Raw genomic sequence first — 17152 nt, 5'->3', positions numbered from 1 at the left:
CGAGCTGAAACGGCATTTCAAGAGCTTCTGCTCTGAATGGTGACGAGCGAAAAGGGAGAAGCGGGCGGGGCGTAACGCTGGGAGGATTTTCATCGTTGAAAAGATGATCTCACCTCCTTGGAGACAATGTTGCAGATTGATTGATGGATGGATGTCATGATAATATTGTTTGGTACTAGCTGAAGGAAGGAAACGTCATATTTTCCAGGTAGAAAAATATATGAGAGTATGATGTTATATAGGCGCATAATAAGACCAGGGATGAGCTCTAAAAAGGTTTTTTTTTTTCAGCTTGAATTTTGTGAAACTGGATGTAAATTAACTTATTATAAATGTAAAATGTTTATCTTCACAGGCAACATAACATGGATTCATATGTTTCAGCATTTCCATTTCATTTTAGCTTTACTTCCTTCTTTCTTCCATTTCAAATAATCCACAGGATTTTAACAAACTCTCATTATGTCCTTTTGTGAAGGCGTGATGACCTAATTGCCGGGTGTGTGGCTGCTGCCTCCTTTTTTCCTTTTGATGGTGTTTTGAGCTACTCGTTTGAGCCCGCACACCCAAAGTAGTCATTAGTGTCTTTCTCAATAAATCAGCATGAAAACATCTTTATTCAGAATCGAACAGATCTGTTCCTACTCGGAGAGAGGCTGACCCGAGCGTTTGATGTTTTACCTGGCTGCCGTCTCGGCTCGCTCTCCTTCTCCCTCTCTGTTATCTAAACTCTCAGAATCCTCCTGCATCCTCCCTTTCTTTTCTTCACTTCATGTTAGTCCAACTCACATCCCCCATCTCTATTTCTCTCCCTCGCTTTCCTCCTTTTTAATCTGTCGGGCTGAGAGTGCGTATCCCCATCGAGCCTTTTACATCCCCTGTCCCTGCCCCTTTTAATCGGATTGCGTGCCTCAGAATCGGGGATCGACAGGGCTAATTTCATGCAAGTTACAGATGAATTAATGATGAACAGTGAAAAGGGGATTTAAAAAGGAGAAGGGCTCTCGACGGGAGAGCTTGTGTGAGGATTATGTAGTCTTGCTGCGGGGCTCGCTCAGCACCTGTTCCACCGCACTGCCTCCCAGTGTGTGTGTGTGTGTGTGTGTGTGTGTTTACGTGTACCTGTGAGTACACGAGCACGCCGCTACATGCAGCGTGTCTCTTAAATGTCACTCAGGCTGCTTCCCCACTCCTACCTACCTCTCGCTCTGTGCATTTCAAAGGAAAGTCTGACTTTATTTTCGACGCCCATCTGTAATGTTATTTCCTCAAAAATGTTCAATCCCGCCTTGCGTGTGTTCTTTCAAACACTATTTCTGCCAGCCGGGTTCAGACCAAGTTGAAGACGTAGATAACGGGCTGACTTTGGTCATTTTCAATTCAGGAGAGCAGACAACTTCTGAATTAGTCAGATAGCCTTTCATTTCTCAACTCAATACCTGAAAAGGTTTGGACATTTTTTTTTTTTCTCTCCCCTTTCCCAAAAAACCGCAATCTTTTTTCCCTGTCAGAGACTTTGCTCTTCCTCTGCAATGCCAATGAGTTCATTGCTCATTTTTTGGCAGCCTTCTACAACTGGCTCGGATGGAAGCGTAGCACAGAATTACAAGTATTCCCTTGACACCATGTCCTCTATGGCATTTGTAGAAACATTTTCAAACGTTTTATTTTTTTACATGTTTGGGCACCTACCCAACCACAGCGCTCCGTCCGTGTCCAGCTGCGTTGCTGCCAAAGGCGATGACCCTGTTACCGCCGCCTCGTTGCCGACCTGGAGAGAGCCGTCTCTGAGTGCTCTGAGGAGGAGACGGGAAAAAAGGGGTGAGATGCAGTCGGACGTCGCCCTGATGCATGCGTGAGCCGGTGAATATCGGTAAATGGTAGTTCCATTTAATCTGGAGCATCAAGGCTCCATTGCTCCACTGCCAGCACACTAAGCACTCACATAACTGCCTTTGCCAAGCAGCGCTGTAAATGTGCCCGTCTACCAGCTAACAGATGCTGCTGGAGCACCATTCATTTTAGGTGGCGCCGCGCTGCACATCCGCACACACTTGAGGAGAATTGTGACGACGGGGCTAATTTGAACCCATTAAAGTGGGTTTCCAACAGTGAGCGAGTGTCATTAGAGGCAAACGCAGATATCTGTGTCACCATGTGAGCTGCATGCCGCACGCTGCGATTTAAACCATCATCAGCATCCAAATTATGTCATCTTCCAGCATCCCATGTCGTCTCCCCGTAAGCCCGGGAGGAAGATTTGGCCAAATCTCTGTTGGAAGCGGATCCAGTGGCTGTTTCGAGGATCGATTATTCCTGCCTTACATGACGAAGCTTATCTAATTATCCCCAGCACTTCCATTCACCGCCGTGTTGGTTGCAAATGTTCAGCGGCGGCGAAGCAGAGATTGCGTAGAAACTGTTAAGTGGGTCATTTTCAAAGTTCTGGCAGTTAACCAATTTCTAATGAAGAGATCCATTAATGTGACACGACTGTGCGGCAAAAAAAAGTTCTACAAGTACTTCATTAAAACCTGTGTTCTTGTGTCGCATTTAAGGATTATTTATTCATGCACACGCTGTAGACAAATGCTATGTGTGTATGACATGTCTTCAAGACTGCATTAACAACAGCCAGTGGTAATTTGATTCATTGTAGTTCTGATCTAGAAATCATCAAAACCTAGTTTTAAAACCAATATTTCAGCTGATTGAAGATGTCAAATAGGATCAATGTATGAATATACCATATGTATTTAGTGTATGTGTTCCTATAAATACTTTTTTTATTTATTTCATTCATTTATGTCCTTGATCCATTTCTTCTGATGTGCCAAAATGTTCCTTTCCTGTTCCTTTTTGAACATTCATTAATGTGTCTAAGCAATTTGATGCTCAATGTGTCATACTGATGCATGACCAGGCATGAAATACGCTTAATCTGAAACTAATCGGAGTCATCTCAGTGCAGGGGATCACTGTGTAGCGTAGAATTCTCGCAGGAGATCACACACTTTGCAGCAACACAAATACAATATGGATTAAGTCTAATCCTGGTCTGACTGTTAAAGCGTTCACGCACTGATCCCCCGCTGCCTGCCGTCGCCCATCTCTCACCTGCTGGCCTTGATGCGTATCCAGCGGTTGGTGTCGACGCGCACCGAGGAGCGCAGCACCACGGGCTTGGAGCCCAAGTCGTATGTCATCTGGACGTGTCCGTCCACGATGGCCAGGGCGATGTAGTCGGAGCGCTCCACGCCCTTCCCGCTCCACAGCACCAGGCCCTGGGTCGCCTCCGTCCGGATGCTGAGCTCAAATTTGTTCACCAGCAGAGCCTTCTCACTAGGAGGACAGAAAATACATTAGTGAGCTCTCGGTCCAATCCATCAAAAGGGGTCTAATCTTTGGCGTGGATGACACGCGTCATGTGTAGCTGGTATATGTGATGCTCTTAGCCGTGATTCAAGGACGTGGCGTCCTCTGTGCTGGAACACGTAGAGCTCCTGTAGCTCGGCCTCTACAGCCTCACACTAACGGAGCTACGGAGAGTTTTTAGGATGCAGACTGAGTTTAGGATTAGCAGGGGGCTGCTTTGCTATTAGTGTGCCTACATCCTACTGAGCCTCTAATGCACTGCTCCTCCGTGCTTCCTGTGTTGCTCTGAACGTGTGTGTGTGTGTGTTGTTTAGGCAGCTGTGTGATCTCCAGTCCATGGTCTGCTGCAGCTGCAGTGTTGATGCGGATGCAGAGATTTAGCGACTTTCACCAATCCTTAAGATACACCGTACGTCACTGTCACACACAAACACGCTCACGCATCCACTCCTACATACAAACACACTTACAGAGTCCCTGTGTGTCCAGCAGAGGGATGGACAGACATCCGGAGGATCATCCCTTCAGTTTACGCATGTGTTTGTGGGTGTGTGTGTGTGTGTGCTATTGTGTGCACAATGTCATCAATCAGCACCTGTGCAATTGTCTGCACATCTGCCAAACGGATCTACTTCCACCTTCTTCAAAGGGCATTTCAACACAAAGACAAGGACAAGACGAGGACACGTAGGACAAAGAACCAATGACACGTGGGTTTAAAAAAAACAAAAACATCAGCAGCACAGAGACAAAGATTAGACAAGACAGACGACAAGACAGAGGAGTCAGCATAGCAAACAGAGAGGCTCATGGGAGGACGAACAGGACAGGAAATGGGAGGGGATAGAGAGAAAGAGTATGGCAACTTCTCCTTACACTGTGAGAAGTATTCCCTCATTTTCTGGGAGTATTTTGTTCCATTAATGGACGTGAATAAAAAGAGCGTTGGGATACAAGCGATGGGACGATATTGAACTTTGGCGTTTATGGTAAAGCCACTCCCACAGCTCAGGCCGACAATAAAGCTGGTTCATCTCAGCAGAAGCAGGGAAAGAATCAAATTTCAAAAACATGCTTAGTTTGGAAACTTTGACCCTCTTGATGAAGTAAATCTGCTGAGGTAAACATGAACACAAAAAAAGTATGATTCAAGAGAATCGTTTTTTTTTTCTCCAGAGAGGAAAAAAACCCACAAACACAGCTCAGTGAACCCTCTCCTGGCAAACCCTCCAAGAGCTTACAGGGCCCAATAAATCTCCATTGGAGCGGCTTGTCAGTGATAAGGTCAAGGTTATTAAAAGTGCTGAATATATCATGAATAAAACAACGGCGGAGCACAGCGCTCCGACTCTCATACACCACTGACTTCATAGATTTCTGGCATATTGTTGCAGAATTTTTCTGTAAGTAGAGGGATTGTATCTACTTGTATGCATTTAAATTATCTCAAGGCTTTCTAGAGTGCTGTTCTCCATTCCATCTCTAGGTGGCAGTAGTGGTTAGACAAATACATGCCATCAGGGAGGACGGCTCCTGTGAAGAGGCTGCAGCTCTGACTGATTTTGTGCCGTTATCAGTGCTCTGAACTTCAGAATTAATTGAAGCGGAGGCTCTTTGTGATTCGTATTGGTAACTCTATCTCAATAATGGAAACTATATTGTCTCGGTGGAGGAGGCTTTAGCCCTGTGAGAGGTCGGGGGAGGGCTTGTCTGGAGAGGAGGGGAGGATGAGGAGGCGAGTGGACAGTACCAAAGTCTTAAAGCTTTAGAGAGACTCACCTCTGGTCAGATGGGTTCTCCAGAGACTCGGGACTTAAGGGAGCAGGGGAGAAAGTCAACGGCATGCAGTGTAAGCGCACAAGGCCAGAAGGAAAGAAGGAAGGAAGGGAGGGAGGGAGGGAGGATGTTGTGAGCCTAATCGGTGACTCACAGGAGGTCTAGTTTAGACCTGGAGCTGCAAAAAGCATAACTTATCTGCTCTAGCACAATATCGACCAGGTCAACAGTCGATAGCAACTGTTGTGTGATCATAGGAAGTGTGTAGCTTAGCCCTGATCACGCCACAAGCAGGTTCTCTGGGGGACTACTCGGATCAAGATGGATGAATAATGCCCTTGGATGGAGCTTTTTTTTGTTGAGAATGTGGGCATTAAGGTTAAGTAAGTCATGGTCGGTGTCCAGAGAGGGGAAATGCTACTCCAAGCCCGTATCCTCCTTTATATTTATGGCGCTGCACGCCACGGGGCAGCTGCAATTACCTTCTGTCTACAGATGGAAGCCGTGAATGAGAAAAATTGGGCAATTGTCAAAAAACGGGGTCAAGCGCCATATCAGCTGAGAGTCACGGCCAGATATGATTTGTCACCAAAATAATGGGGCTTGAGCGAATCGACCAGAGCTTTCAGATGCGGGCGGACAGGTGAGGGAGGAGCGATCAAACGGCGCTGTAAATAGTAACAGCAGCATTAACCCAAGATGGGTGTTTTAACATTTTGGCCTCGCCCGGCTCTTAACGGCCTCCCGAGAAATATTTTTTCATTCCCTTTACAAAATCAAATCACGCAGAATTGATCGACACGCCTTCGGGGAGAGCGAGCATCGCAGCTCGCGTTTGCTTAGACTCACACTCATCGAGGCTCTTAGTAAATGTGACATCCATTAAACTTTTGACAGTCTGGCTCCAAGGACCACTGTCCCCTCCTGCTAAGTGAGATTGATGCCCATGGCTACACACTGAGGAGAGATCTCAATTGGTGGTCTAATCTACAAAGGGAGACAAAATCTGTGATTAACATGTCACTGCCTCTCTGTGCGGCCCGACTCCGTAATTATTCACAATTACAGTTAGAGATCTGGCAAAAGAGAAATGACAGAAGCCCTGGCGTGGATTGGAACTCTGGGCTGAATCCAGTCGGCTTAATTTGAGCGGGATTCTGCTTCGTCGCGTTGTGGGATTTTATTTTTTAAAAAGGATGTTACTTACCGAGCTAATGAGCTGAAAGAAAACCCCTTAATAACTAAGTCATGACCGAGGGCTTTCCCAAGCAGAGACTCTACAGGCACCAGCAACTAGGTTAAGGGCTTTGTAGTATATCCTCACTTTGCAGTTTTCAGTGGTTCAACTGCTTCAGCGTAAAGTGCATGGCAATTCATTTAGTTTACAAACGAGTTACACCCATGCATAAAGAGAATGCACATTCTTAGTACAGCAATTCATTTTCTCAGAGGGCTGAGCACAATGCCTACCATGCACACTTTTCATGCTTCCCTTTGCACTGGAAAAAAAAAGGAATGCAAAATGTATTCGAAATAACTGAATCCGTCAAATGAAATCATGGTTGTGGAACTTGGATGTAACATCGGACTTAAACGGTCAAGATGAGTTCAGTGTGGAAGTTATGACTGGAAACTGAAATCATGACTGAATATACTTTAAACTCTTCAATTGGGTTAACTATCAAAAATGGCTTTTTTTCAGGTTGCTGTTAGTTGGTTGGCTGGATTGAAAGCTGGGCAAAAAACCCAGTCGTAAAGTCTACTTACTCTGGGATCTCATTGGTCAGTTGGCTTGAGTGAAAAGGAAAGACAGTGAAGGACATTTATATGAGACAACACGTGCATGGACAACGACAAGGGAGACTGAAGGACAGGACAAAGGTCAAACAACTGGAATGTTTGGAGATCACGGACAAACAGCAAAGATACACAAAAAGACACACACACACACACATATAATCGGACAGGGTTCTCCAGCCAGTCGTGTCTGAGTGAGTCGTCCCCAATGGGACTGTGATGATCTGCAGGCTGCGGCCCGGTTTTCACACCGGAGTGTTTGTGTGAAGAGCTGCGAGACGAAGATATAGAGCCTTCTGCTTCATGTCCTTTCAGGTTGATCACATAAACATTTTTGTTGATGCCAACCTGCAGGCGCCAACCTTTGTAGATGGATGGAAGAGTAAAAGTGTCTCATCAGCTGCCTAAAGGGACAGGATTTCTTCTTTCTTTTCTTTTTTCAAACACCCGCTCCAAAAAGCATTTTACACTTACATCTCGTCAGCGTTTTCCCTTTGTATGGAGTTCAAAATTGCAGGGGACATGTCTCCAGCTTTACGGTGAACACTCATGCACACATAGAGTCCAAATTTGAATGGTGAGTGTGTGCTTATTGCCCAGGAGGCCACGGAGCGAACTGAGCGCTCTCAGGGCAACACTGTGATTGTTAACCGCCGGGCTAATTAGTGAAATGCTGTCAGCAGAGGCAAGACTGCAGTGGACGAGGGATGGGAGGGGGGGGGCTATTAGCCAGGCGCCTAGTTCACCCTGAAGCCTAAGCACTGATGATATCATCATCGCTGTCATCACGGCTAACCGAGGGAGGGGATGGATAGACAGAGGGGTTATTTGGCTAATAGTTATTACGATGGAGATGCTGGCTGAAGCTGCATAGATGAGGATGTTCCCCTTGCCCTCTTCCTTACCTCTTGGTAACAGCGTTGTGGTACTCGATGAACGTCCGCCCGTCAAAGGCAATGGCCTCCGTCTCTCCGGCAGACTTCTCGTAGATGGCTGTGAGGGAGGGGGGGGGAGGAGGATTGTTCAGAGGATGAGATCACACCAATCAATAGGACAGGGGGTTCAGTTATCAGAGCCGAAGGCAACGGAGCGTGAGCAAATGGGACGGGGGGAGTGCCGGTGCGTTTTGTGGTTTTAATTAACGGGAGAGGGACAGCCGGCCACGCGCACAAGGTTAATGGCGAAGGCGGTGTGGAAGACAGATCGGGGCCAGAGTGAGTGTATGTCTGGCAGGATGACGAGGAGATGATGAAATGATGTGCAACTCTTGAAAAGAGCATTTCATGAATATTCAGTTGACACGTTCCATAAATTTCATAACCGCTACTTGCTTGAAAATCAATATATATAAGTACGGTAATATAAAAGAGACATCGCATGTCTCATATTTCCATTATTCCTATTGCCTCGACAGAACATAAAGGAGACAAAGGTATTATTTAAGCAGTAAAAGATGAGACTTGCAGTTTGCCTTCCATTGAGGCAAGCCAAGAACAAACTGTGTTACGTAAAGTATGGCTGATTTCATTCCCACTCATACTACACTTTACCAGCAGCCGAAACGCTGCCATGTACTATTTTAGAGTAAAACCACATTATGTTGGAGGAGGAAACGGTTAGTACTGCCATTATGTGGTGGTCTGTGTTGCTGGTAAACAATGTGTCAAGATTAAGGATATGGAGAAATGTAATGTGTCTGTAGGAACGGACAATAACAAAGAGATACTCACTGTTCTGACAGCGTCCCCCTGAGAAACCACTGAGACAGACGCACTCGTAGGTGTCCAGCATGGGGTTGCAGCGGCCGCCGTTGTGGCAGGGCTCCTGGGAGCACGGGTGGTCCTGGAACATGGCTATGTTGCTGGAGCTCAGGGCGTTCTCCTCTCTGAGGATGGGGGTTCCCATCAGAATGATCTGGGAGCAGGAAACACAGGGTTAACAGGGCACTGAGGACCTTTCACATACTTTAGGTTAAAGGTCAGCTCATTTGTCATGTTTTGTACAACTGTGGCTTTGCTTAATGTCTTTTGTGGCTCTGGAGGATTCATTCCACGTCTGGGGGTTAGGGTGATCCCAGTGTGGGCTCGGAGGACACACATTTACATAATATTAATGTTACCTATTTGAGGTACGGAGAGAAAAGATGTGGGTATTTGTCAGGCAGTAGTTTTGTAAGACCTTTGCTCTTACAAAACTGCTCTTTGTTGGATGGGACATTTGAAGCCTGGGGCTGCTTTCACACCTGGAGTTCTGTTGATTCGGTCCGGACCAGGGAAAACATGATTTACTGTTTAGTTCTAGTCTGGTTGCTGCTCTTATACAGACTGACAGGTAACTCTGACTGGACAGTTTGGGCAGAAACCTTTTGGCTATCGGTCTGACGATGGAGGTCAAGGAGCTGTATGTCCGTGGTTCCGGTGATGCTGTCGGAGATCTGGACTTTTCTGTCCACTGCTCATTGTTTACAGTTGCTTAAAGTTGGAGTTGAAAGACGACATGTACGACGGGATTGTTTCACAAGGAGCCAAAGCTCATCTTTCACTGCATTCGACTTAAGTCTGCTTGAATGTGATTGGTGACGGGTTTGGAACGGTTATTATTCGGGGTCTAAAACTGACTGTTTTATGGACAAAGCACACAAAGTCAGATACAAGCACAGCACTTCTAACAGCTATTATTATAGCAATTATAAGATCAATTAATGAAGAGATTTCAAGATCAGCAGATGTAGTTTGTAGTTTAATTTTTGAACTCAAACTAAAATCACAAAGCTGCTGTCATAAAATCATGTGGTTGACCCTTGTGGTTTTAATTTGTCTTGGGAGTCCTTCAACTTAAGTTGGAGGACTAAATCACTGGAGTACCACTTTAAATACCCCCAAAACCTTTCTTCTATTAATATAATGTATATAATTAAATGCTCCTTACTAAATAATCAACAGTTAAAGTTGAAGTATGGATGAAACCCTCAGGTGTTATCAGGACGTCTGATCCGCTGTTATTCAAATGTTTGGAAATTCTCATTGGTGCACAGAAATATGTGACATCACTCTTTTACATAACACACAGTGAATATATACTCCATACTCCAGTAAGGCTACACATTCTATTGCATGTCAGACTTTAAGTCCCTAGAAGCTAAATTTGAATGACTAGTCTTTAAATGCAGGCTTCGTTTTTCTACTCCTACATGTCTGTTTCTAAGATAAGATATTGCAGCTAAATCAGCATAATCACACACACACTCCTGTGTTTATGTAAAACTCTTGATATTAATTGTTTAACCTTTTGTTGAAGATAACCTTTCTGATTCTAGTCTTGCTTTTAAATCTTGTACCTCTGTTTCATTGCGTTAGTTGTCAAATTTATCTGATTTAATTTCCCTCCTCGTCGCAAATCACTGGGAGATTATAATTTGTTACTTGGTGGTCGTCCAAGGGCGTTGTGTTTCCTGCTGAATGATCATTAAACCTCATTATGGGCGCCCATCCTTAGAACAAACGGCATTATACAGTCACGCTGTAGATTCTGGTGAAACATGTGCTTCCTCTCAACGTGCACCGTTGCCACACAGGTAAAATGATGATAGAACACACACGTTAACCAGCACATCAAACTGAGAATACACGCCGCCTCCCTCGTAATTAACTATTCCCCACAGGCTGAGTAAGACAAACGCCACATTTAGCTTTTGATTTGCTGGAAACTGTCAAGGGAAAGTTTGCAGTGGAGAACTAATGACAAGTTTGCACAAACAGTAACATCCTGCCTTTGTTCTGCTGGGTTATTTTTGGCACTCAGAGATGAGCTTTTTGCTGGAAAGTGGAGGAGAAAAAAATAAATAAAACTGGAAGGCTGTCAGCGGAAGATCTGAGAGTAGTGAAAGGGAGGGACTTCAAAATCTGCATTCTATTATTAGTGTATGCTAATCCAAATGAGCAGAGCCACTGCCCGTCACCATGCCAGTTTAGAACTGAAATGGACTAATATGGGGGTATGTAGTCCAGCTAATAACTGCTGCTAAGGGCACAAGAGATATTAAAATAACATATATACACATCAGTAGAGTCCACAAGCGGAGCCAATGACATCATACTGCTTCAAGGAATAGAGGCTTGTCACGGTTACCTTCTGGATGGTTCCCTTGAAGCCGTCCGTGAGCGCAGCGACTCTGGCTAGTCGGCTGTAATCGGGAGCTCCGCCAACAAAAAGAGACTCTTTCAGGTTAAGATCTACGTGCAGGTTCTGATGAGATGGGACACAAAGAGGCATGGTGAGCAAGAGCTGTGCAAAATTGTACGGGAAAAAAGAAAAAGACAAAAAGCTTCACATTTATCACTAAAAACGCTTAATTTAATCTCTTCCGTAACCCATCGCCAATTCCTCTCAGGGCTTTTTCTGTTCAGGACGTAATGGTTTACAGCTTTTGCTTGAGTGGAGTTATGTGTTTGTGTCCAGGGAGCATGAAAAAAAAAGTTGTATCCTTTTAGTCGAGATAAAAAAAAAAAAAAGGTGAGTTTCATAAAACACATTTGCAGACATGTCACAGTCATATAGATTACCCCATAAAAAAAAGAAAGACTTATTCATATTGTAGCCGACAGACGCTTTAACTGCACTTCCTCGCCTTCTTTCCACGTCAATACACTCGATACATTACAACATAATTGATTTCTATGTCTCTCAGAGAGTGGTCAATTATCCTCTATCTGTGAGACATATAAAGAGACTACAAAGGGAGATCAGGGCCAGGCTGGACATGAGATATAGATGCTTCTTAGCAGACATCTCTAATGAATAGCTGATCATAGGCAGCGACCTTTCAAACAGTTATGTGTGGAGAAACATTAATTGTGAGGCAGACGGCTATGAAATTCGATTTCTTCCGCCGAACCTTTGGGACAATTGCTTTGCATTAGCAAGGTGCCGCTTCTCGCTTCTGCTCCCCTCTCTTGCAAGTGAGAGTCGTCCCTCTTCAGATGGAAGGAATTAATGGTCTTTATTTTATGTGGAGCAGTAATTGCCAGAGGGTTAAAGTGGAGTTAATTGCTGGAAAAATGATGGAAGGGGCCAAATAAACAGGCTTTGTGAAGGCAAGCTGGCACCGGCTGGGCTTTTATTTCGGATGGGATTTGGAGTGCAGGAGGCAGCGGTGCTTGGTTGAAGCCCGGGGCTGTGTCACTGCACCTTGAGCCGCGTCCAACAGAGAACGGGGCGGGGACATTGGCCAACGCTGCGGGACCCAGCAGACGTTGCCGGGGCCTCTCGGTTCAGCCAAAAGTTGTCACCGATTGGAGGGTAGAGTCGGGCCGCCTCGGGCTCTTTATCTGAACTCAGTGCTCTGCGACGCTCTCTTACTCTGCAGTTAAAGGTTATAGATGCATATTGAACATGCTCCCCTGGACCTTTTTTCATCTGGTTTCAGATGTGGCACCTTTATGACGTGGCGGTCTAGAATTTGAGCACACACTACCTGCGTAAAGTTACTCTTCTATGACTCTAAAGTGAGGTTTCATGCAGTGAAATGTGGTTTCGTCTCACACAGGTGATAATCTGCAGGCAGCTGGTTCCATGGAGTGACTCCTGCCCGGTGATGTTTAGTGAGTGGTGTTTGTGTTGTTATGGGCAAGTGAGTGAGTGACTGAGTGAGCAACTTTCTGATGTTCCGGAGGATTGGTCCCGTTTGAGAGCAGATGATCAAAGAACAGCTCGGCTTGGCTTGGCACCTCGCTTGCTCTCCGACGTCATATGTCCTCCCCTTCGCTCGCCTTCCCCGGCCTTTTTTCCTCTCACTTTCCGCCGGCCACGCGGCACTGGCGTGATATCCCCGCCTACGCCCGACTAATGAAGACGTTTCTTTGTTGCTAAAAAACAATGGCCGTCACAAAGATGGCTGTCTTCTCCCCTCCCACCTTCTCACCCCCTCCCACCCACACAGCAGATGGACCGAGGTGAAAGCCAAACCGCGTTCTTTAAGAGCATCTCTACTTCCTTTGTGTGTGTGTGTGTGTGTGTGTGTGTGGACTTATGAAATGGTCAAGTTTTCTAACAGATCTGGCCCCTTTAAAGCTGCAGCTCTGCAGAAAGTACCCTTTTTTTTCCTGTGCTGTTGTTGCATGGAGAGATGGGGGTGAGAGGACATAGTGAAGGACTCAAATGAAACATGGGCTAAGGTGTGACTGGGACTTGTCTCATTACCTTGCGTGATTTCTTATTTCCAGACGGCATATCATAGAGAAGGAAAGAGAATAGGGAGGAAGAGAGTTATTAGGGGAAGACTAGTAGGTATCTGTGCACAGTGAGGCATGCAGATCTACAGCAGAGCTAGCAGGTGCAAAGGCCCACAAGACACACACACACACACACACACACACACACACACACACACACACGCACACACACACACACACACACACACACACACACACACACACAGGGCACACGTGTAAGAGCATCACACATAGCTGCAGTGTAGCACGGAGAAGTGAGATTAGATAAGAATACTAGAAATGTGGAGAACCCATTTCTTTGCGCATGCGTCTTGGGCGTAACCTTGGGCAAAAACAGCGAGTGAGTTCACACTTTGAGAGAGTGGATACAAAATAAGACAGCCAAGTCTAAAAATACCATGCGCAAAGCAGATGGTGCCATTAAGAAAAGATGGACTTTGTGGATTGCAGAGTGAGTGGAGCCACTTCAGCCAGCCTCATTTAGAGAGTGCTGCCATTCATTCCTCCCATCCGCACCTATACGCCTTTGAAAGTGTGTTCTTCATCATGTTGGCAGCAGAGCCGTCTTTGATTTGATGAACACTCCCAGCATGCAATATGTAACCATACATGTGCCCGTGTGTGACCACCTTTGATATAATATTGGCTTCTCTAAGCAGCGCGTACTGTAACCCCCTCTTTGCTCTTTAAGAAGGAGGAGGAGAGAATTAGCGGAGAGCCACTCTGGATGGGGTCTCCGCATTGAGCTCCATAACTAGTCTCAGCTCATCTCTTGCGTTACCCCCCTCCCACCCTCCACCAATCTTTTCGCTTCTCCCTTGCTCTCTTCTTTTAATAAGATTTTCTGCCTCTGTTGCCGGAGTAAAACACAATTACCATACAGACGATGGGAGCCAGTGGGGGGAGGAGAGCGCCGCGCCAGAGAGTAAAGACGGAGGAGAGCGATGCGTCTTAGAGGGAGATGAGTTGACAGAGTGCATGTTCATAATCACAAATTACACTGTTTAATATAATTGGGTGACTTACAGGCTTATCAAACTATTAGATCGCCTTCCCTTGGAAGCGTGTACCTGCTTTATTGGTCTAGACGCAGGGCTGAAGACTTTCATTACGCCCTTCTCGCTGCTGCTGCTGCTGCTGTATCTCCTTTATCTGCCTCCAGATACCAACTCAAAGGCTGAATTCATAAATGGACTGTGTACCAGCAGCAAAAGCTGCTTTCGCTTTCAACATGCAACGCCAAGTTTTATCTCCTGGACGAAGGCAGCAAGATGTGTTTTGTGGAATTACTGAGCGTCCAGAATTAAGACAGATCTGGAGCTCTTCATTCCTTCCTTACCTTGACAGATGTCAAGGGGGGGGATTCTCAACAAATGAAGCATGGTGTGAAGAACCATAGCAAAAGTGGGAAATTTGCTGATTCAACACTGGCTGGGGCAAGGGCAAGGATTGCATGCTGCAATGAACAAGGTAAAAAGAATAGTAGCACCGAAGCCCGCAGACGTCAAAGCAGATACAGTATGGACGACACAAGCGAGGCTGAGCGTTGAATAGACCCATCGCTTCCCATCAGACCACAAGCAGGAGCTTGTTAGCTCGCTCTTCTTACCGGCGCCTCCCCTCGGACGGGGTCCTTCTTGTTCACCATGATCTCTCCCTTCCGGTTGGAGCGCTCCAAGTTGATGGTGTTCCACACGTTCAGCTGGATTGGCTCCTTGCTCCTGAATTACACACAAACATTTTATTATAGATTATAGCCCTTCAAATATCTTAGTCTTCTTTTTTCTTTATGTTCCCGAGCTGTAAAAGTTAAATAAAGCCTGATGCTAACCGGATGGTGGCGGGTCCCTTCCCCAGGTCGTAGCGGAACTCCAGGATGCCCTCATTCAGGGAGAGAGAGATGAAGTCTCCTTTCCCGTCCGATTTCTGGCCGTTGTAGAAGATCAAACCGTTGGAGTCGTTTGCCATGAGAATGACTGTCATGCTGACCTTTTGTCTGCAAGAAGAAAAGCAAAGCAGTGGAACAGAATGTCTGAGAGACAGGACTACACACATCCCGAGACTTACACAGAATGTGCCTGTTTTTGGTGCACTGGTACTCTGTCTATATGGAAATAAGGCAGAGAGACTACTGTGTTCATTCTACATGCTAAGGCCTAGAAGGTATGTTATGTGAGTTCAGGCTTAGAGAAGGCAGCTCTGCATTAGGACCAGAACACGTTTACCCCATGAAAACGACAAGACATCCCGTGTTTAGTAATGCATGCAGGGACGACTGTGTGTCCCATGCAGAGACATGGACTTACCGCAGATCATGCCCGTAGACATGGAGCCCCTTCAGCTCCAGGTAAGAGTCTCCGTTGAACAGTGGCATGTAAGCCCCTCTCCTCTCCGCCACTGGAAAAACAAAGAGACTATATTCATCCTCAGGTCCCGTTCTTTGATGCCGACAGAATTGAAATTCAGGGATAGTCAGTGCATCTTTCAGGGGCCTGTCAGCATTATGGAAAGAGATGGATTTGTGTTTTCATATAGCCTTTGGGATTAAGACTTTCTCTTGACAGAAATTCAAACAAAAACATTTCAAAAACCCCCTTATGTCAGACTGATTACACCGCCCGCCACAGCATGACAAAGAACCTTCGGAGACATGCAGAGTTTAACGCCACAGTCGGGACCCATGAAATAATGCAGCCATTGTATCTTGGCAGGCCTTTTTTTTTAAATGATGTTTTTGCGATAGGTCTACGTCTGTCTGAAGTGATTAGGACAGGCACGGTGCCATCCTTCTCACAAGTGGCTTGACATTGAAAATCACTCAAGTGTCACCCCGGGGGGTATGTGTTTATGGTGCAAAAACTACCATTGAGAAGCATGCGTAGCATAGTACACAGCAACACACACAAACTAACACACGTATCTATATAGCCGGCGAGGAAGCTTTTATTCGTAATTGGCTGGGATTAGCCGAGTCGAGTCAGGATGGGAAAGGCAGACGGAGATGAGAAAGCTAATTAGCTATTGTGCAGAAGACTGCTAATGATGATGGCACGCACCATGGAGGAGTGGGGAAAAATAATCTTGCCTACGCAACAAGGAGTCACGTTCTAAATTGAACCGTCTTCGAGTAACAGAGCTGCTCACGATATAGTTTCTTAAAGAGGAGCCGGGACGCTTTTTCTTTTTTCCACGCTGTGAAAACAAAAGCGCTGCTATCAATAAGTCCCCAGAGGTCCAGGCATCGGAATGAAACCAGTGACCAGGACCTGACGTACGTGGAGTTGAGCTTGACGACCAAGAAAAAGTTGGATTTTCAACAGTTTTACTTTGCTAGAAGGCAGCACTAATAAATGCCTCTAAAGCAATACTAGGGGAGCTGCTGCGTCTAGTGCTCAGGTTGACAGTAAACAAAATTTGTTGAGGTTTAAGGAATGCAACGACTTGCAATAAAACCCATCAAAAGAATAGGAAATTAGGAAAGGCAATAACAGAGCAGCTTAAATGCACATTCTGCCAGTTAAAAACGTAGCAGATGCAATGAAAGCTCATGCTCCCAATTGATCAGCCCTTCAACAGCATTGAGCAGTGTTGCTCTCTCTCAATTCTCAAAATTCCATCTAAATATATAATAAAAAGGATTTGCCCAGAATTGGCAAAGAGTCAAGTCATAATTAGATTAAATAGGAAAGGAACGGTGCAATTCACAAAATCAAGAAAATAGCAGAAAACAATTAACCCTTCATTTCTGGGTTCCCAAGGGGCTGAACGTAAAACCATCGCTGATATTCAAACCCTTCCTGCAGTTAGTTTCCCGAGGACCGGCTGAGTCCGAGTGGTCCTGCTTTCATCACTAAATTGTGATGATTTCCACCATCGCAGCATCACAGAGTAAAAGCACTAAGGAATGTAGGCCAGTCAATACTATCGGAACACCCTTGAGAAACGTCCTAGACGGTGAATATTATAGCAGCGAG

The 17152-nt window shown here is 45.6% G+C and overlaps 2 protein-coding genes across 2 annotated transcripts in view; both read right to left on the bottom strand.

Moving 5' to 3' along the window:
- The window catches only part of ptpn11b (protein tyrosine phosphatase non-receptor type 11b), a 306181-nt gene that overhangs the window by 45591 nt on the left and 243438 nt on the right, over positions 1–17152 (bottom strand). The gene's annotated exons all lie outside the window — the stretch shown is intronic.
- Positions 1–17152, bottom strand: part of agrn (agrin) — a 228851-nt gene that overhangs the window by 4104 nt on the left and 207595 nt on the right. The window contains exons 26-37 of the mRNA XM_084016344.1: positions 16445–16464; positions 15485–15616; positions 15010–15174; positions 14788–14899; positions 13147–13158; positions 11077–11193; positions 8679–8862; positions 7854–7941; positions 6919–6942; positions 5155–5187; positions 3118–3342; positions 1693–1796 (exon numbers count right to left, since the gene is read on the bottom strand). Coding sequence (XP_083872470.1) covers positions 1693–1796; positions 3118–3342; positions 5155–5187; positions 6919–6942; positions 7854–7941; positions 8679–8862; positions 11077–11193; positions 13147–13158; positions 14788–14899; positions 15010–15174; positions 15485–15616; positions 16445–16464 — 1216 coding nt within the window. The remainder of the gene's footprint in view (positions 1–1692; positions 1797–3117; positions 3343–5154; positions 5188–6918; positions 6943–7853; positions 7942–8678; positions 8863–11076; positions 11194–13146; positions 13159–14787; positions 14900–15009; positions 15175–15484; positions 15617–16444; positions 16465–17152) is intronic.

This window comes from Eutrigla gurnardus, assembly GCF_963514095.1.
Source record: "Eutrigla gurnardus genome assembly, chromosome: 8".
In the NCBI taxonomy this organism is placed as follows: Eukaryota; Metazoa; Chordata; class Actinopteri; order Perciformes; family Triglidae; genus Eutrigla; species Eutrigla gurnardus.
The sequence above is the reverse complement of the archived record's forward strand: the minus strand, read 5'-3'. Positions and strand labels throughout refer to the sequence as shown.